At 40.5% G+C, this 21747-nt stretch overlaps 1 protein-coding gene across 2 annotated transcripts in view; it reads right to left on the bottom strand.

Moving 5' to 3' along the window:
• mast2 (microtubule associated serine/threonine kinase 2) overlaps nucleotides 1-21747 on the bottom strand; it is a 153001-nt gene that overhangs the window by 112131 nt on the left and 19123 nt on the right. For both annotated transcript variants that reach the window (XM_017479805.3, XM_017479806.3), the window contains exons 2-3: nucleotides 4950-5097; nucleotides 4476-4621 (exon numbers count right to left, since the gene is read on the bottom strand). In XM_017479805.3, coding sequence (XP_017335294.1) covers nucleotides 4476-4621; nucleotides 4950-5097 — 294 coding nt within the window. The remainder of the gene's footprint in view (nucleotides 1-4475; nucleotides 4622-4949; nucleotides 5098-21747) is intronic.

Below are 21747 nucleotides of genomic sequence, written 5' to 3'. Positions count from 1 at the left end.
ATATATATATATATATATATATATATATATATATATATATATATATATATATATATATATATATATACACACACACACACACACATTAAATATATATATAATTTCTGTAAAGTTGCTTTGTCATAATGTAGAGTGTTAAAAGAGCTACACAAATAAAACTGAATTGAATTTAAAACACATAAAGACCAATTTCAATTACCTTAAAACAATATTTATCTTATTTAATAGCTATTCAGTTCAGTTCATTCTCAAGGCATTATTTATTCCTACACATTCAGCCAAAAAGCATGAGAGCAAACAAAAAGATTTAAATAAATAAAAAGGTCATAAAATAAAGGAGCCAGCACAAGAAGCAGGAAAAAATAAGGCATTTTAATTCTACTTCATTTAATAAAAAAAACAATAACAAAAAAGAAACAGGCAGATACATTTAGAAATCCTGCTGAAGCAACCTACAAAGTGTGAAAAAGGTGACCTTCACAGATGGACTAAGTTTTAAAAAAAATAGGCCTTTGGACTTTTTCAGAAGCACAATGCTGTGTGTGTCACGAGAAGCTCATGAGATACCACAATAAAACGTAGGTCTATTACACGAGGAACCTTTCATCTGAGCGATGGGACTCATCGGCTTTGGAACCACATTACTGTACATATCAGTGACACTTCTGACCAGCACTGTATACTGTGTCAGTGTTTGTTATTATATTCCACTGAAAATCCATGTGTCCACACTCATTCTCGTTTTAGAGGACAGGATAAGAGCGTCTGGAAAAAGTCCTAAATGTAAAAGTATTGATGATTAAGCGCAGGTCTAGTTTCTGATGAATGCTTATGCAGTACCAGAAGCAGCCAGCAGGTGTAGACATAGAGCTCTACGTGACACGATGCATGATACTCTACTGTAACAACACATCTGACTCCTTTGTAGGTCACAGCAGTTTTACACTCACACTCACACACACACACACACTTGTGTATAAAATGTATATACACACACACACACACCATATTACAGATCTACACCACATTATCTCTAAAAAGATTCCAGCATTATGCTTCCGCATCAACACACCGGCATCTCCTCATCAGCTCATTTCCAGCATCTGTCTCCATGAGCTGGATCGTGTGTGTTCGCGCAGGAGAAACAATAAAAGCTGCCCTTCAAAAGGGCATGTAAATTATATCACACATCCTCACACACAGGCAAACTGCATGCAGCTTGCATTTGCATTAATAGAAACTGAATACATATCTGGAGACCAAAATCAGTTACGGATAAATAGCACCTAAAGGTCATCTGCTAGAGAAAATGAACCATCGTCACAAGCTGTGGTTTCGTATTGGCCGCCATGCGTGTATCCTCCGAACCAGGCTTTGGCACATCCGTGGAGCAAACAAAGCCTTCACACATCTATTCACGCCATAAAATCACCATGGGATTTGTTCATGAAAGAAAGATGACCATCATTCACATCATCATGCAACACGCCTTAATACTGGAAGTGTTTCATTCTGCACAAAATGCCAAAAGTCTGGATGTATTTAGTCTAATGTCCTATTCAGACAAGATAAGATTGTGTGTTAATATACAGCTGTTAGGTTAAAGTTGCCAGAGGACATAGGAGTAATAATGATTGATGATGGAGCAAAAAAAAAAAAAAAACCTTTTCCATAAAATATAATGAAATCTTTACCTACATATCAGTTTGAATGGGATATACTGTATAACACATGGGTTTATTTCTACTGTTATTTTATAGAAGGGAAAATACAGACATGCGCACGTGCAGTCTGGAAATAATGACTGATTCTCTCAGGACTGAAATAGCTGAGATACTCCGGCAAATATCACCCTGCCTCGCCATGTAAAACTAGTGCTGCACGATTAAGTCCAAAATTATCATCACGATTATTTTGACCAATATTGAGATCACGATTATTCGTTGATTTTAGGGACAACGTATTTTTATTGCACTTTCACATTTAAATAAACGGACCGCTGCTTTCACCTCCATGTTATGCTACATTCATGCTCATGTACAAATCTTTGCATCAAATTAGACTGATCCTTCAAGTGCATCATCTCGTAGAAGCAAAATATCAATTAAATTGTGCCCAAATTATGGGATAAGTAAAAATGCCATCAACTAAATGAAAATATTCATCAAATATAACAATATGCAACCAAATGAAAACAATTCAGGCGTATGCAGAAAAGGCAATAACGGGGTTTACGGGAGGAGAGACGCAGACAAATCACCCAATAGAGCGGTGGCACAGGGGTGACAAAAACCCAATAGGCTTTTCCCATAGGCTTTTGGATTATTGCAAAAAAAATAATCTCTGATCAACACAAGTTTACAATACTAACACGTTTTGTGCATCAAGATAATTTTTATAAATGAACACGATTTGTATGAAGTCTGAAGCGTAAATACAATCTGCAGAAATAAACAGCGAACCGTACGCTATAAACGAACTACACCACGGTCGCTCGACTTCAACGTCACCATCACCGAGCTTCCCACAACTTTTCCAAACTTTATTTAAAACATTTTCCATAATACAGATTTACTCTGTGGAGGAATCTTCATCCACTTTTTTTGGGAATTGTGCACAGCGCACCTGCACCAGTTTATCTACAAAGTTTTTTCCTGCTCGGCGTGATGACGTTTAATGTCCCCGATAACGTCTGTAGTTCCATTTAGCAACATGTTAATGTCATGATTTCCCCTCGCGTTAGTGCAGTGCGCTCTTTTAGTGACAGTGAATTTGTTTACTTTCTACATGTGCATTTATGATTTTTGACCTGTCTCCGCCCCTGCATTGTCATTGGTTGTTCCCGTACGTGTCATCATTAGTCTCAGATGTTTTGTGTTCACTCTTAATTACGTTTGTCATTTTTGTGCGAGTTTTCAGTGTACCAAGCATTTTATTCATAGTTTCACGGCTCATAGTTTTGATCCTGTTCTCGAAGTCGTTGTTTGATTATTGTTTACTTGTTTATGCCCGTCTGCCGATCGCCTGACCTTTTGCTCGTTTTTAACCACGCTATGGTTTCACGTTTTGGATTTGTCTGCCTCTCTTCAATAAAGCTCTTATCTGCAATTGCATCCATCCTAAACCCTCAACGTGACAGTCAGCAACCGCCTTTTTTAATACACGTAAAAGCTTTTGTGGGGTTTTACTGGTGTGTTTTATGTCGTAGAATAAAACGTGAAAATATTTTGAGCTTTTGTTCACCACAGGCCTTATTTCAGGCTTTTAACCAAAATCCCATTTTAAAAAAAACCACTGACTTTGCGATGGAACCGGAAGGGCTAAAATGCTAACTCATTTTCGGGTACTGTCGTTACAAAATGACATCATCTTGGCGCCGCTCTATGGTGATTGGCTGTAAGTTTAGGAGGCACTTGATTTGATCTGCAGTGGAGTTTACTATCAGGTCGGACTTTAAACGTCAATCTCACAGTCGATCATGTTCATGTAATCGTGGGCAGTCAAAATCGTAATCGCGATCAATATTCAATTAATTGTGCAGCCCGATGTAAAACTAGTCTGAATCTAGTCTAATCTGAAGAGGCCTTACATTAATAACAACAACAATAAAGACCTAATTACAATAAAATATGCATAATACCAATACTACTACTACTACTACTACTACTACTAATAATAATAATAATAATAATAATAATAAAAATAATTAGTCATGAAATTAGCAAGAATTAAATAGACAAAGTAATTTAGTATGGGATAGTGTTTCCATTTGACTTCATTAAAAGTTTAAGCCTTGTGCGTAAACTTTCTGACAGCTTTTTATTTAACTAACTTTTTTACTTTATATTAATTTTGTGCATTCAGATATGTCCGTGTGCATTTTACAAACATTTTAATCATTACCATGATGTGTACCTCTGCGTACACAAAGACTATATAAGTAAATTTCCCCGTTTCTAGCTTTTAGCCCAAACTGCAGCAAAAGTAAATGAGGGAATGGTGGCACAGGAAGTCTCAGGAGAACATTCGTTTAATTCTTGACCAATGATTTGACTATTAAAAGCGTAATTTTTGCGTTTTTTGCCCAGGAGATTAATATGTATAATAGTAGTCCTTTTCAAACCACTCTGACTTTAATGTAATAACTGAGCATGGTGAGCCCTGACGTTATTGTGCTGTTATTGTCCATCATCCAGCCTGTGATGAGCCAATCCAGCTAGATAATTTAATAGTTATCCAAATCTCCACAAACATCAGAAACTGACCGTTCTAAGCCATGATGCCCCATGATCCTTCTACAGTACCCATGCTGAAAAACTCTGGAGCACACATCGTTAAGACTTTTAGTCTCATTAGCTACTAACTGGGCTAGTTTTCAGTCGTCATCTTTGCCAAATCCATAAGCAGGCTCTTGCATGTTCACGTTGAGTCATGGGCTTGTGTGAGAGTATATCTGTGTGTGAGAACACACTCACCAGTCCTGCAGTGAGAGACGGCGCGGACTGACCCAGTGTCTGGTTCCTCATGCGGATGAGGTTGTTTGCTTCTCCTGCCTGCTGTTGCCAAGCCAGCTGACTCACACCGCTGTGCATGCTGCTGGACAGAGGCAGGAGCTGCTTCCCTAACATACAAACATGCATACATACAAAGATCTTAGCAAAGAAATAGCTGTATGTTGTGAAATTTCTCTTATCCTTAGATATAAGGTCTTGAAGCCACATTTTAGTTTTTGTATGCTTCTCAGTTACTGCATTCTCGCTGTAATGGGATTTGTAATGGTGAGGCTGGGTTTGAGTATTCAAGAGGATGATGATAATGTCTTCACCAGATCTTAAGGCTAGAACTCCAAGTGTACTTCAGAGAGAAAATGTGGGGGAAGTGCATATAACAACATTTATTTATATATATATATCTGTGTGTGTGTGTGTGTGTGTGTGTGTTTTTCTTACCAGTTAGGCCAGCGGCCATGCTGCTGCGGCGGGCTCGGCTCTCATCCTGGCTGAGTTGCCGCTGGAGTTTGGTCTTTCCTGCAGCGGTGGATAAGTCAGGGTTACTCAGCTTTCGAAAGAGCAGGGTAGGCTGCACCACAACCTCCTTCTACATATATGAGAGAGAGAGAGAGAGAGAGAGAGAGAGAGAGAGAGAGAGAGAGAGAGAGAGAGAGAGAGAGACAGACCGAGGGGGGGAGAGAGAGAGGGAGGAAGAGAGAGATTAGTGAAACATTACAAATACTACCTAAAGTGATTAAACGAAACAGTAAGATTACATTGAGAGCATGAATCATGTGAAACAGATGGACCATAAAAACCGGTCACTGCAGCAGCAACAGTTATTGATTTACACTGCAGCTGTTTTGCTGCATTCTTTTAACAAACATGGAACATCTCAATGGAAAATATGACTTAAACCGGTGTCAGAAAATATAAGAGCATGTTCCAACAGGATTATGGGATGGATCACAATGTATGCGATATATCAATTCTGATTTATTCTTCTGCAGTGGGTTGGCACCCCATCCAGGGTGCCCCCTGCCTTGTGCAGGAGCTTGTCTCCTGGGATAAGCTCCAGGCTCCCCGAGACCCTGTGTAGGATAAGCGGAAGAGAAAATGGATGGAAGGATTTATTCTTTTCCTGGTAACATGTTATTTGAAAGGGAACTACATAATGATTTTATAACACTAACATTAGCATTGCATAAATATTATATATAAAGCAATACTAGATCATTCATAAAAGACTCATGTCAAAACATGCAAGATGATATTGTAAGTTTTATCCATCTTTGTCTTTACATGGAAGCGAGAACACCGACCATGGATTACTAATCATTAAGAGATGGCTAAGATACTCTGATACGGTCAGATTTTATCCATATCTTGCAAGTTATTCACGTGTTTTTACTAACAGCACTTTGAAAAAGGTGTAGAAGCTAAACATAGTGCTTCATAAGAATGTTCTGAATGTAAACCGATTAACGCTTTGGTTTGAGACCATGAAAGTAATTCATTTGGCTGGCCTATGAGGCTTCATACATAAGAAGCTGGATTGGAAAAGGGCTAAGACGTTGATACCCTAAGGCTAAATCCATGTTAATCCGGATAAACTTCAACACCCATCGTTTTCTCTAAATTTTGGCCTTCCATCCACACGGAGACGGCGTTTTTGTCCAGCAAAAGCGGAGATTAAAAAATTATGTAGGTTTAGTCATGCGACCCATTCAACTCAAAACAAACAAGATGGTGGATGATCGCTTTTTAAGGTCACTTTGTACAACCTTCAGATTGCATTTTTTTTCTCTTCATACAGTTTTTCTCAACTGCTAACACACAAAAACTGGTAGTGTAAGCCATCCTCACGAAACCCTTCTGCCAATTCCCAGCAGAAAGGCCATGTACCCCAGTCTATAAACACTATTTACCCTTTTTACCGCATTTCCCTGGTCCTCTCACACTTCTTTGCCAAAGGTCTAAACAAACATCCGACTTTAAAACCATACTATGAAGTTTTTGTGCTATACGTACCATTAAACTACATGCAGTACAGTAGCAGACAGTACAAGAAAATGACATGAAGTTGAGGATCCATGTTGTCAATAATGTGTGACAATGTCAAACAACTGTTGTTTGTGTGGAGAATTGAAAGACAAGCGGTTGTTTGTTGTAGACGAAGCATTTTTTCTGAGGACCAAGTCAACACCATCGTGAACATGGTCATGGTAAACAACCTCATACACCTCAGGCAAGAATTACTGAAGACGATGACATTTTCCAAAATAGAGAGAGTCAGCATTTCAACAATTGATCGCATCCATCGGCACAACCATGTATGCATGAAACCAGTGTACCGGGTTCCTCAGGAACTCAGGAAGAGCTGCGTTTTTTCGTGCACGAGTTCATCCTTGTGGATGAGGCAGGATTCAACCTCACAAAGCGAAGCACTATTGGCAAACATGCTCTCGTGGAGGTCCCTGGCCAGCCTGGGGGTATTGTTATTCTTTGTGCAGCCACCAGCAACCACGGACTCCTTCACCGCCATGCTACTCTCGGCCCATATAACACTCAACTTCTTCCGACTTTTCCGGATGGCCTACGGGACGCTCTCTTCCAACATGCCCATAGAGAAGTGCAGACTTGTTATGTTGTTGTTTGGGACAACGTACTTTTCCACCATGCTGTTCTGGTCCAGAATGATTCTGGTTCATGAATGATCCAAGAGGGAGGGAGAGAGGGAAAGAGAGGCTGCACTTAGTGTATACTTGCACAACAACGTTAAATGTGAACAAAATGGTTTGGTGGAAAACTGATAGAGATACTCGACTGTAGCAGGGTATTCTTTGTGACTCTGTTTTTCTTCAATCGTTAAATCGATTTTTCCTCAAGGCAAATCACGATGAGGGGAGCAACAATAACGCACAAACCTATGCTCCAAAAACTCTCATTCAGGCCATGTATCACCAGTGTACCAGGGTGGGTTGGGGGTAATTTCTACTTGCACATTCACAGATTAATTGGTGAGTTGTCTACGGACATGGCGTGTGAGAAACGCCAAGTTTATGATTTAATTCAGAAAACGCGTCCATTGTTCAAAACAACTTTGGTGTACACCATTAACTCCACTGAACAAAACTCCTTCATAAATCACACTGAATGATTCAGACTTCTATTTCACAAATGCTGCCAAAGTTCAGTGCATGGGCAGGAAAATACATGCCAGAGTGATAGTGTGTTTATTCCCAACATTAGTCTTGTTATGACTAATAAAACAGTGGCACGGTCATGCAGACTTCATCTGATAAAAGGAAGGTTTCTGCCAACATTTGTGTACGTGGAAAAACTAAAACTCTTAAGTGTTGCGTCTCGAACATACAAACACTGACTGATCTACACGAGGATCTACATGAAAACCACTGCTTATTCAACATCCACATCTGGATAAGCAGTCAGAGAACAGTGTGTCCCTGAGAACCGACTTCCACACATGTAAAAACACTCAATTCATTTGTCAATAGTGAAAGGTGAATGATGAACATCAGCCATAACTAAAACACACAGATTTACAAAGAGAAGGAGGCGCGGGAAGACAGAACCAGAGACGGCCTGGGTAGAACAGATGGCAAATGTTATTTCGGTTTTAAACTGTGGAACAGTACACATTTTCCTCGGTGGGTAATCACTTGTTTAAAGAAGGCGCAGTAACCAAAACACGTCATCAGACCATGAGACTGTTTTCACGACTGTCGTGAAGACATCCCAGAAACAAAAGAACACCACAGCGTTCTAGTTCTATCCAGGCCTTTAGGGATTCTGTGAGAAGGTACTTGGTAGACTAACTAGTAGGTAGATGTTCATGTTATGAATCAGTTTTCAGCCTCTGTTCCACTCGTATTCTTGATTGTTCTATGCATTTTGCTTTGGTTCGCCAATTAACTCAGTAACCCGAGCGTCTTGGACAAGAACATTGCGTGTCCATGAAATACGAGCTGCCCAGAGGACAAACAGGTTCACGAACCAGAAAAAAGGATTTTGCAAAACAGTTTTTCACTTGATGTGAACACTGGATGGTCAAAAGTATGTGGACACCTGACCATCACACCCATATATCGAAAGTCTCTGTACGCTGTAGCTTTATAATTTCCCTTCACTGGTACTAAGGGGTGCAAACATCTTCCAGCATGGCAGTGCCCCTGTACACAACACAACCTCCATGAAGACATGGTTTGCCAAGGATGTTCAGCACAGAGCCCCGACCTCAACCCCACTGAACACCTTTGGGATGAACTGGAACACTGACTGCACCACAGACCTCCTCATCTAACATCAGGGCCTGAACTCACTAACACTCTTGTAGCTGAATGATCACAAATCCCCACAGTCACGCACCAAAATCTAGTGGAAAGCCTTGCCGGAAGATCGGAGGTTATTACAACAACAAAGATGGAACTAAATCTGGAATTGGATGTTAAACAGGTACAAGTGATAGTCAGGTATTCACGAACCTTTGGCTATATAGTGTATGTTTAAAGAGGACCCATTACGCCCCTTTTTACAAGATGTAATACAAGTCTCAGGTGTCCCCAGAAAGTGTCTGAAGTTTCAGCTCAAAATAGCACACGGGTCATTTATTATACCCTGCTGTAAATGCTCCTTTTTCAGAGAAAACAAAAACATGCTGTTTTCGTGTGCGTCTCTTTAAATGCAAATGAGCCGCTTCTCACCGCCCCCTTTCCGGAAGAGTGCTGTGCCTTTACAGCTCGTGCTTCGGATACTACGGTAACAAACCCAATATGACTGAAGCCATGAATACCGGTGTTCAGCCCTGTATGTATGAGTTATATAGACAGTAAGTGTTTTCAGGTTAAAAATAAAATTAACAACATAGCTCTGGTCTCTGGGAATACAATCAGAGACAATGGTAACTTCAGCCACATTAGCCGTGGAATCTTCTAACAAGTTCGTTCGGAAAGGCGATTTGCACACATTCACATTTGTCTCCTGGATATGAAGCTGGATCACGAACAGTTGGTACTGATCCATGCTTGAGAATCATATTTCAGCAAATCCTGCATACTGGTGTGAAATGATTTGCACAAACATGTACGAATTTAGCTATTTATTGCGGCATATTTCCTTCAAAAATAAAACTTCTCCATCGCGTCATCAGTGGCTCCAATGTACATGAAGGCTCTTATGTTCATTCTTACAGCCAACAACAGAACACTTACAACGCTTATGAAGCCGAGACATCCTTCTCATCACTGTGGCTTCTCCAGGGCGGAGAACATGGCGGACTGTGTGCAGATTACTCAGGGGAGGAGCTACGCTAATAGGGCAGTGTCCATCACCAGTCGTGGGTGGGGCCTGTTCCAACATGACGTCAGGTTGGATAGAAAACGCAAACGACTCATTTTGAGACGCTGTTCATGATTTATGGGGAACATAAAAAAAAGGAATGGGTGGATTTTTACCATTGTAGGGTACAATTTATGTTCAAACACCAGGTAAAAGTGAATTGTGCATAATAGGTCCCCACCTGCTGCACCACACACATCACCTGAGACTTGATCTGACTAACTGTAGAACGATTTTTGCTAGGACTAATTAACGTGAATGACCGATGAATGAACTTCTCAGAATTAGGAACACGCAGACATGTGAAAATACTGACGAACCCAAGCTCATTGCAGTCTCCTGCTAGCAGATCACTCTTAAATAAGCCACCTCATGGTTATACATAGAGAGAAAGTAAAGACGCTCAAATAATATCTTTTACATGCGACGTGAAGACAGAACACCAGAGCTGAAATGTTTGCCAATGATGCTATCACACTGTGCTACATGATCATATAAGCTTTTGTTTCCCTTAGTCTGTAGTAATGAATGTAACTGGACGAATACCTCACCATGCACTTCAACATGACATTAATGAACACTTTTTAGCATAATCAGCTAGGTTTGCTGGGACAGAGCAGCACACTGGCACGTTTACCAGCCCACTGGGATAGCTAATAAATTTCAATGTGTCCACCGATGATTGCGATACATTTTAGCATGAATCAGTTGAATCATTATCAAACTTAGGCTACAAAGATACTTATTTTGACTATTCTTGTGTATTTGCTTTAGATTTTTAGGCCTGTGCGCACACACTAAAACTACAGTGGCGCTCTACGGCCCGTAACTGAAGGCTTGTGATTTACAACACAGATGTTAAACAGGGACCGGATTCTTAAACCAATTCTTTCCCCCATTATGATCCCGTGATCATCCCAAGCCAGACCTGCATCATCTCAAATCACTTATTTAATAGTCGCCTGGGATGACAGATCACTGTTATGCCTTCAACAAATGTACTGCTTTGGTTACAGAAGGACAAACAAGATGACCTTTCTTGAAGCAGGCCATTAAAAAGAATCACAACACCGGTCAAGACAATATTCATACTTCAAGATGAGTGGTAAAAATGTTCTGGGCCCACTCACACCACTGGCTTCGTGATGTGGTTTATGTTGCCAGAGAAATGCCGTGTCCTTTTAACGTAGGGATGGGAAACGGAAACCAGGCACATCTCCACAACCAGTTACATCCTCTCTGTGGAGTCTGAAGACTCCAGAACATCTGGACGGCTTGCGTGTCTGACACACGGCAGCCTTAAAACCCTTGCATACAAGAGCTGTCCAAGAGCGTTTCCACGACTGAGCTGTAACACAAACAAACCCACAGCTTACACATGCTTCAAATATTCCCTTTCTTCCATCAATTCTGACATGCCCCCTCACTCTCAGAAACAACCCCATGCAAGTATTCTACAGGTGGTTTTCATAGCTCATCGTCGCCTTTAACCATGACGGAGTGCTATTTGCTACTCTTCAGTTTAACGGCCGTAATAATTACTGAAGAACAACCACCAAATTGGTTAGGAAACTCAGAATTCTACTCAGAATTCACAATTCAATTTCTTTTGGATGAATGTCCTTATGCAGATTATTTTCCATTACAGCGTCACTGAGGGAAACTCGGTGTGTCCAAAACTTAGGCTCAGGCAGCACACATGTACACATGTATCCTCTGTTGTTTATGCCTCTATTCTAAGGCAAAAAATAATTGTGATTCCTGTGGACATGTGGACATAAACAGTGAAATTTTCAAAAATGTAAACAAGCACCGAGGTAAATAAACAAGCATCCTAGGAAACTGTTCAATGACAGATAAACAGACATGGAGGTGGGCCGGATGTTAAAATTCAAACTGCGTGCTAAATTCTTTAAACACGGACTTAGCAACGATAATGACTGACTAAAAACAGCATCACGATGCACAAATAGTAAAAGATAAGAAAAATAACATCGGTTTTGTCCACTTATTGTTGCAACCATAAACCTATCATTAGGAAAGGCAGTGCTGATTGGTACAGACCAACTGTGCACTGAAACTCTGCTGTGATTGGTTGGGTCCAGCCTCAGTGCTCGAAAGTAGACAACAATGACTAAGTTTACATGGACAGCAGTAATCTAATTATTGACCTTATTCTGAATAAGACAATATTGTGATTAAGGTGTTTACATGAGTCGCTTTTAGAATACTCCTTTCATGTTCCTGTTTTACATGTTATAGAACACAGAGCGATTAACAGCACACATCATTACACCCCCACGCCACGCCGTCCGACGTTCCCTCCAGAATTTCACGTATCGACATACCGTTCATCTTCGTATACAGTACCATATACAGTTTTGGCTGATTCATTTGTAATTTTACGAACGCTTCAAGTGCAGTTAATTATTCGTCATGCTGTACGTGCTAACAGACGACTGCTTGAAGCCGTGGGCTGCGTCCCAAACCATGTACTTACCTACTATATAGTAGCCAAAATACATATATTTCACCTTCTATGTAGTAGGTAAGTATGCGTTCTCGGACGCAGCCGTGCTCTCCTGTTTACCGTCAAACGGTTCTGCGCTGCCGTGTGTGTACGTGTCCTGTCGCAAAATGCGGTGAAAACTCCCACACGGCGTTAATAGTGTGATTAAGGTGTGTACATGTCTGTAATGCATGTCGATAATGCGACTAAAACAGGAATACTCCACATGTCTTAATTCGATTCGTGTTTACTTCGAGTATGACTTTAGTCGGATTAAGGTCATCAGAAATCGCTGTTTACATGCTAGTTAATCAGAGTATCGTCTTAATCGGGTTAATATCGGATTATTGTTGTCCATGTAAATGTTCTGAATGATCGCAATGACCAGCACACTATGGTGAATGTAGGAAAAGCGCACTGTTTACACACAGTACTGAGCAACCAGAGAAGAAAGCGAAAGCACGTACAGAAGCGTGTTATTACTGCACAGCTCATGCCAATGGTGATTACTAAACCATGGTTATAGCAGAATTACGAGTTGGGATAAAATAAAATAAAAGTACTACCTAGATCTGACAGACAGCCTCACCTCAGTGTTCCAAAAGCTTAATGACAATCCAGTAAACACGTCTAATGGCCAGCTCATGCTCCTCACTTGTGGCTTTCCCCTTTGAAAGATGTCATTCATCAGATTTCCCTCTCTACTGAACCGTACACCCAGACCTACACCCCACCTGGTATTGGTGGTGGTAGTAATAGTAGTAGAAGAGGTAGTGTTGGTGGTGGTACTAGTGGTAGTTAGTAGTAATTAAGGTAGAAATAGTATTCATAGTAGTAATAATAGTGGCAGTAGAAGTAGTAATGTTAGTAGAAGTACTAGTGGTATTGGTGGTGAAAGTAGTAGTAGCCAGTAATAGTAATGGAGGTAGCAACAGTACTCACAGCAGTAGTAGCAGCAATGGTATTGGTGGTGGTAGTAATAGTAGAAGGTAATAGTTATGGAGGTATACATATAATTGTAGTAGTAGCTATAGTAGTAGCTATAGTAGTAGTAGTAGTGGTATTGGTGGTGGTAGTAATAGTAGTAGAAAAGGTGGTGGTGGTGGTAGTAGTAATGGAGGTAGCAACAGTATTCATAGTAGTAGTGGTATTGGTGGTAGTAGTAGTAATAGTAGAAGGTAGTAGTAATGGAGGTACACATAGTATTTGTAGTAGTACTACTAATGTTAGTAGAAGTACTTTTGGAATTGGTGGTGAAAGTAGTAGTAATGGAGGGTAGCAACAATATTCATAGTAGTAGTAGTAGTAGTAGCAGCAGCAGTGGTGTTGGTGGTGGTAGTGGTAATGGAGGTTGAAGTAGTAATGGTAGTATTAGTGGTAGTAGTAGTAGGCAGTAATAGTAATGGAGGCTGCAATAGAATTCATAGCAGTAGTAATAGTATTATTAGTGGTAGTAGTAGCAGAAGTAGTAGTAGTAATGATAGTGGTAATAGTGTTCGTAGTAATAGTAGCAGTTGTACTAAAAGTAACAATAACCATACATTGCCACGCATACCATTGAGCATACATTTTGGGAAGACTGTCCATCGAACACAGTTACAAACACAAGCAAGTAAGATAATGTATCCACAACCTTTAATTTACAACCCAGGCAGCTGTATTTAACACTCCACCCAGGTCACTTCCCTCATCACAAAATGATGGGTGTGTTCCCAAATACCACCCCTCCATTTGTTCCAATAGCAGCTCCCAGGAACCTGCACCTACACACATACCAATTACACACCCCACACATTACCTACCATTACCTTGCTCAGGTTCTCCACAGACACTTTACAACTCCAGCTCAACACCAGCAATACACTAATATAAGAGCGACAGAAGTACTAAAAATCAGCCGTGTCCCACTTCCACCTCGAACAGTGAGAACCGTTGTCTCTCAACAGCTGCAGCAGATGTACCAAGTCGGATATAAAAAAAAAAATAAAAAAAAATTTAAATCATGTCTTGCCTCCTCTGAAAGCTTCTTGATCCCATTTCAGAGGTAAGACAGAAGGCTTCTAGCAGTGCTGCAGTAAATGTAAAGGAGAATGTGTGACCTGGTGTAATCTCCTCATGGAGAACACAATTTGGAGCTGTATATAGACCTAAACTGAGGGACCACAAACAATTTACAGGGAAATATTAGTGGGAAGGTTGTTGTTTTTTTTTTTTTAAACTACTTAGCTCACTGATTAATGCATAATGAAGCCAAGGTTTAAATGCAGAGAGAACTGCTACTAAAAACCTGAACAGCTTTGCAAGAAAAAAAGAAAACCACATGTCTTTTTCCCCCTACAAAGCCCCAGCAGCTACGGAACAGCCATGTTCAAGACTCGGTCTCAATCTTTAAATCTATTCTGAACACCTGTTTGGTTAGTTAGACACTTCGAAAACACTAGGAATTAAACTGTTACCGGTTTCACTATAAACCACGATAAAATTCCCAGACGGTTAGTAAACTGTACATTATTAAAGGTGCAGATCTGGAGGCTCATGGCTGGACAGTGTTCTAGAAAACTAGGATGTTTTGATGTAATCTTATCTGGACACGGTAAATGTGCACCTCTGCTCACCCCAGGACACTTAATTTACTGAACATCCTTTAAACAAACTCAGTACTGTATGTCTTTATGCTTTTACAACTGTATCCTGTAATGATTAATAATCTCAATATCCAGTGTCAGCCAGAAGAGGATGGGTTTCAGAGTCTGGTTCCTCTTAACGGTTTCTCTTCATGTCACCTCTGGCTTGCATCCAGATTTCTGTTAAGCTGTTCTGTAACAATGCCCACTGTCTCTGTGCTATATAAATAACACAGAATAAACAAAACCACACAGTCTAACCAGTTGCCTAAGCAAAATAAAATGATTTACTAATGAATAAATAAATTAGATGGTAAAATATATGGATGCAGGTCTGTAGATGTAATAAGCGTGTCATGTGCAGGTTAAAATCCAACACTAATTGTGAAGGTTAGACCTAAATCCTCAGCTTGCAGAGTGGATGTAGCGACGCACCTTGGATTTGGGTTCGTGATGTAAGATATGCAAAGGTATAGTGACGCAAGGCATGCAAACTGATCTCACTTTTACTCTTCTGCACTCTTTACAGTGCTTGAAAATAAAAGTTATGCTAATAAAAAATTAAAAAACTGAAATCAAGATGCCGAAAAGAATCCCATCATGACATGCGGAATTGAAATTCAATTAAAATACGACGGACTTATTCAAACCTTATACGTTATGCGGCATGCTTTCAGTCGGTAAACTCAAGAGCTTGTCCTGCAGCATTTCAGGTGTTTTTTCAGGTGTTACTTGGGGTTTTAAACCTGCTCTTAAATCTACAAGAAATCTACGATGGACTCGTGTAGCAACACTTCCCATCTTTGTGTATCCATGACTGCACACCTTAATGTGCTCAGGTCAGACATAAATCCTTTTATGGGAAATACACCAAAGCTACTACTAGGTCTAGTATAGATTTAACCAAAGTAGTCATATTTAATATGATCCTGTGATATAAACTGATATGACTTTGTATTGACAGCTGCAGAACTGCTGGTATTTGACCTAGAAGAAATACGACCAGGCACAGCACCATCGACTGCACTGCAGTGTGCGCTTCAGTAAAGCTTTCTCACACACACACGCACACACACACACCTCCAAGGGTGTGGACGCATGTGCACAGACACTGAGTCAACTCAAGATTTGGCCCAAGAACAAGACAGGGGTCAAAAAAAAATAAATCTGTTTGCACAAGAGGATCAGGTGTGGTGAACTTGAGTACAATGTACACACACACACACACACACACACTTTACAATAGATAAACAGAGCAGAGCTGTAATTAAATATGCACACAGGAATTGAGGCAAAGAAACAGCGCTTTAAACAGAGGAGGTGGAAGAAGTGTTTCACATCACTTCTAAGAGTCAGAAATATAACAGCCTCCCGAAAAACACGCTCGTCCTCGCACACGTCCTTTCTGGTGAAATACGAGAAGGAACACGATCGGACTTCAATATCTACATCCACACAGCTCAAATGAATGACAAAGTCAAAGCTTTATCAGGCAATCTGCTTTTTTTTTTTTTATATTATACCGCAGTGAAATTAGTTACACGTTGCGATCGTGTATTAAACCACAGCGCGTTGTACCACAGAAGGTGTTGATTAGTCCCAGCCTCAAGGCAAATCAAAGTTTTGTATTAAAAACACTCGTTCAAATGCAGAACGCATCGATTAAAAACCACGGGTAATTGCTGAAACGGTGAAGTTTTCTGAGCATTTTTTGGAAGGAGTCTCCAGTGTCAGCGCTAGAAATGTAAACGAAGCTTTCTGCCATGGGAGATTCTTCAGGATAACTGATAGCGGTGTAACAATCCATCGATATGGCTCGATGTCTGATGTATCCATGCATGTCTAATGTCTAAAATGGACCTTTATTTAGGACGCTCTTAATTCCAGCCACGTCCCGGACGTAACGTCCATAAGCGTTTGCGTCTCGTGCCATGAGTGATCGAAGAAAAAAACAAATAATGGGTGTGGAAAAGTTACTGAAGCGCTAAACATTTATGTGAAATTCAACACATTCTATTCTCTTACCATGGTGTAGGAAAGACTTGTTTTGTAGAGTGTGAAAATGCCGAGGCGTTATATTTAAAATGTTAAAGCTTCAGTTTATCATAGGACGTTATGTGCACTGAAATTTGTAGCATTTCATAGTGAAAAAAGCTCAAAACGTTTTTGTATTAATATAGTTTGTTCGCATCGGTGAATTAATAGCAACGTCACTGATCGTGTGAAAGAGAAACATGGTTTAATATCGTTCGCAGGCCTGTACATCGATCGAATCGAAATGGTTTCGTGGCGGTCAGTGAGGTATCGGCGGATATCGACTCGCTGGCCGAAAGAATCGATATCGGATCGTATCGTCATGAAACCTTTTCTGATTTCCACCCCGACTATCAAGCTGCATTTCTCCGTCTTATTAACTTCCAGACAGAGAAAGAAAGAGAGGCTGGTGAGGGCATGTCTGTTTACAGCTGTTACGTAAAGGACGTACCACATTAAATGTAATTGATAAAATGTACGGCGTGACATTCTTTCATTCATAAAACATTTCTAGTGGTGTAAAAGTTCAACAAAGACTTCATGTTGAAACCATAATGAACTTTCTTTTACTTTCACACTATCCGTTGTTACCCAGATGAAGATGGGTTCCCTTCTGAGTCTGGTTCCTCTCAAGGTTTCTTCCATCATATCATCTTTTCCTCACCACCATCACCGCCGGCTCGCTCAATAGGGATAAATTCACAAACTTAAAATATGCGTCAAGTGTTTATAAATTTCTGTAAAGCTGCTTTGAGACAATGTCCGTTGTTAAAAGCGCTATACAAATAAGATTGAATGGAATTAAAAGGAAAAAAAGTTTGGAAAGTGTAGCTGCTGAAAAATATTAGAAATGTATTGTGGTGACGGTAACACAGCGTGTTGAGAATTTTCCTCGCACGCACACACACACCCTGCCGTGATTTAGTCCGTACGCATCAGATCCGCTCTAGGTCGTGTTAGCGTGAGGACTGGCACCAGCGCAGCAGTGTGTTGTAATGAATTTCTCAGCTCACACTTTCACTGCATGCTTCCTCACAGCTGTTTCAATCTACTCCTGTGAGGAAACCACACGCTCGTCTCCTCTTAGACTACCACAGCGATCTGTGTACAAGTGTGCATCCAAAGAAAACATACTTCAGTGTTGCTGAACTGTGAAGGAACTCTCATAAGAACATGACCCGCCCAGCATCATGGGTAATGGGAGTGCTGCCATTATGCACATTATGCAATCGTGCATTACAGGGAGGAACACGACTTGGCCAATCCTTCAGATGAACCCGAGAACCCTTAAAGATGGAGTCCAAACGAGTGAGTTAATTGTGTAACTTGCCCTGTGTGAACCAAGGGCGAAACTACACACAAGGGTGAAAATACTTTCTGAAAACCTTTTAAACCGATAACAAATGTTAGTATTTCTTTGCCATGGAATGTCACCAAGAGCCTTTGGTGTAATCCCTGTGGGAGACATGTTTCAACATACCGGTAGGACAAGGTAGATTAAAACTGCTGTCTTTGCCACTCCACATCCACTCCACTGTCCTCTAAACTTAGAAGTGGTAATAAAGTCAGTGAGCAAAGAAGACAGTCAGGTTGTGATTCATAGCTAGGGTATTAGCAAAAACAGCAATGGGACCTGCCATGCAGTGAGGAGAAAAATCTATAAACATCCACAAGGGAACAGAAATAAGTTCAAGGTATAATAACACACTATATGGTTAAAGGTTTGTGAACACCTGACCATCACACCCGTGTGTGTTTGTTGAACATCCCGTTCCAGATCTATTCCTCCACTGCTGTTATAATAACCCTCACTCTTCTGGGAAGACTTTCCACTGGATTTTGGAGCGTGGCTTTGTGGATGTGTGTTCATTCAGCCACAAGAGCGTTAGTGAGTTCATGTGAGGAGGTGTAGTCAGCGTTCCAGTTCATCTCAGAGGTGTTCAGTGGGGTCAGGGTTCTGTTCAGGACATTCGAGTTCTTCCACTTCAGCCTCGGCAAACCAACCATGTCTTCATGAAGCTCGCTTTGTGCTCAGGGACAATGCCGTGCTGGAGCATGCTTGAGCCCCTGAGTTCCAGTGAAGGGAAATTGTAATCCTACAGCATACATAGAGTTTCTATTAGCCGGTAAATGTTTGACCGTTAAAAACTTAAAATGTCCAATAAAATCAAAAGCTGTCGGACAAGCTGTCCGGTAAAAATGTTAACACGAAGCAGACATACGTTAGACAAAAGTATGTTCGCAATTGCACACCTAAATAAAGTCTCTGTCTGTGCAAATGTTATTTTCACATGCTTCTCCTGTAACGTGTACTGCGATTATTCAAACCATTCAACCCCACAAGTTATCGTGGGCTAATCCAACACAGGTCAGAATCACGAGTTACCTGCCAGTTCGAGTTTCCGCCTCCTATCCATCTACAGCTGATGCTTGACCACGCCCCCACCCCCACAATCGCAAAGGCATAGTCCAAACCGTTACAGTGCAAAATAAAGACCGAAATGAAAATAAAAAGGAAAAAAAAAACCTTTTCAAAGGAACAGTAATAAGGACTGGGCCGTATAACGATACAATACCAATGCTGTGATGAACTGTGTCACAATACGCTGGAACACAATACAGCTGATTGGATGTTAAAAGCTATTTTCTAAAAGGTGTATTGGTTATTTATTCTCCACTTCCGTGTTAAATAATATTTTGCAGTTATTAAATTACAGCATGACCTTTGGCTCTTCATTAGCTAAATGAAATACTGCTAATAAATCATGTGTTGTGAAAATGTCTTAATATATTGTTTGCCCGATTCCCCACAGACTAGTAGCATTCATGGAAGAAATATATTATTGAATTACAACATAGTCAAAAGACCGAAGAACCGTGGTGTATTTCGTCCCCCGTCCACCCCGCTTCTAATCGGTCTCTTGCAGCTGTAGGAGTTGGACAGCACCAGGTCTAGACCATAAGCCCAAGCCCAGCCAGCCCTCTTGAACAAACTGAAGGACCTGCAGGGGGAGATGAGGTAAAGAGAGACACAAAACGCTGCTCTGAGAGTACACTTTCACAAGGAGAATCACCAAGTCGTTTGTGCTGTAACCATGCCAACGGGTATGATGAAATGCAGCGGAATAGTGCTACCTGAAGCGAATCGACTTTTCTGGGTCATGCTCAGTACAGAAAGTTCTCTCCGCAAGCAGAGTGTAAGCTTTCTCGCTCTCTCAGTGAAAAGAGAGAAGGAAAGAAAAAAAAAAGCACATCAAATATCACATGCTCTTTTCTTCACTCTGTGATTTGGCAAGGTCAGGGAAGGTCATCATGATCAGGGTTTCAGCCAGACGCCTTTCTGCCAGATTGAATATCAGGAGAAATGTTTAATACTGAACTGCAAGTCATCAGTTACTGCATGACAAAGGACAGTTATTTAATGAATACTGAAGGTCAGAGTGCACATGTCTTAATCTATACGTAACACAGTATATTAACACAGCTGGGACAGTGGTAGTCCAGATAAGGTTAAGGTTCTGACACGGTGACGGGAAGACCAGGCGAAGACCAAATCTCAGAATTGCCACAGTTCTGCACTGAGTGATCCTTCAGCAAGAACCTTAACCCATGGCTGCCTGCTCTGTATCCCGACTTAGTTGTAAGTCATAAGACTTGTCTGCTTAATGGGTCAATTTAAATATAAAAGGATGAAGCCTGGTTGGGGGATTCTCTAAATATTACAACCTGGTTGGGTAAAAAAAAAAAAAAAAAAAAAAAAAAAAAAAAAAAAAAAAAAAAAAATTAATCAAGGATTATTTTTGAAAATTCACAAGTTACATATCATATGCAAGAAGCCACGGTGAAAAAACCAGGTGAATGATGTTAGCAGCTTAATAACAATAACAACAACAAAAACAACAACTCAAAGCATTTCCTGTGATGTTAGAGAAGGTGGAGAACTCTACAGAGGTCATTCTCGCCAGCAAGAATTCACTGAACTGACTCCATCTCCAAGCTGAACCCTTTCACTGAGCTCATTAAAAGAAAAGTTCAGAGACGGTCAAGACAGCCAAAGGCACTGGCTCAGTGTCAACTGTGACTAATGGATTCATTAAACCTCACCCACACGTCCCCTCCTCCCAGAACACATACTGAGCTGAGACCTTCTTACTGCAAAGCTGAGATTGGTCAAAACGGGTGGGCGAGATCACAGAACATCATGAGATCTTGGGGGCATTTCTACGACACACAACATGTATCACGATATACAAGTTCGCCAACAAACTGCCTGCAATACAGTCATGTTGTATTAAAAAAGAATCAATTAATTAACACTGATAAGGAGGGAAAATGTTAAAAGATGCATCTAATAATCGTCATGCTTCTATAGTTTGTAACTGCTATAAAAGATCTTGACTTTCACACCGTCAGTATATTAGAAAAAAATTATTATAAATGTTTAAAGCTTCATATTCGCCAGACCTACTTTTCAATCGCTTTTTAAAAATAAAAAAATAAAATAAATAAAATAAATAAAAAAGGGGGTTATTAATTTTCTGTGAAAAGCATGGGAAGAGAAGCAGTTTATTTCATGCTTCAATGCTAAGGATATCATATGCCAGAGGTTCTCAACGTTTTGCAACTAAAGTCCCCCCCCAAACCACCCCCATCATGTGGCATGCCCCCTTCCCCCCATATCGGAGGAGAACAGGTATAATGATTATCTATTCTTTCTTTCTTTCTTTCTTTC

This window comes from Ictalurus punctatus, chromosome 11 (assembly GCF_001660625.3).
Source record: "Ictalurus punctatus breed USDA103 chromosome 11, Coco_2.0, whole genome shotgun sequence".
Classification (NCBI taxonomy): domain Eukaryota; kingdom Metazoa; phylum Chordata; class Actinopteri; order Siluriformes; family Ictaluridae; genus Ictalurus; species Ictalurus punctatus.
The sequence above is the reverse complement of the archived record's forward strand: the minus strand, read 5'-3'. Positions and strand labels throughout refer to the sequence as shown.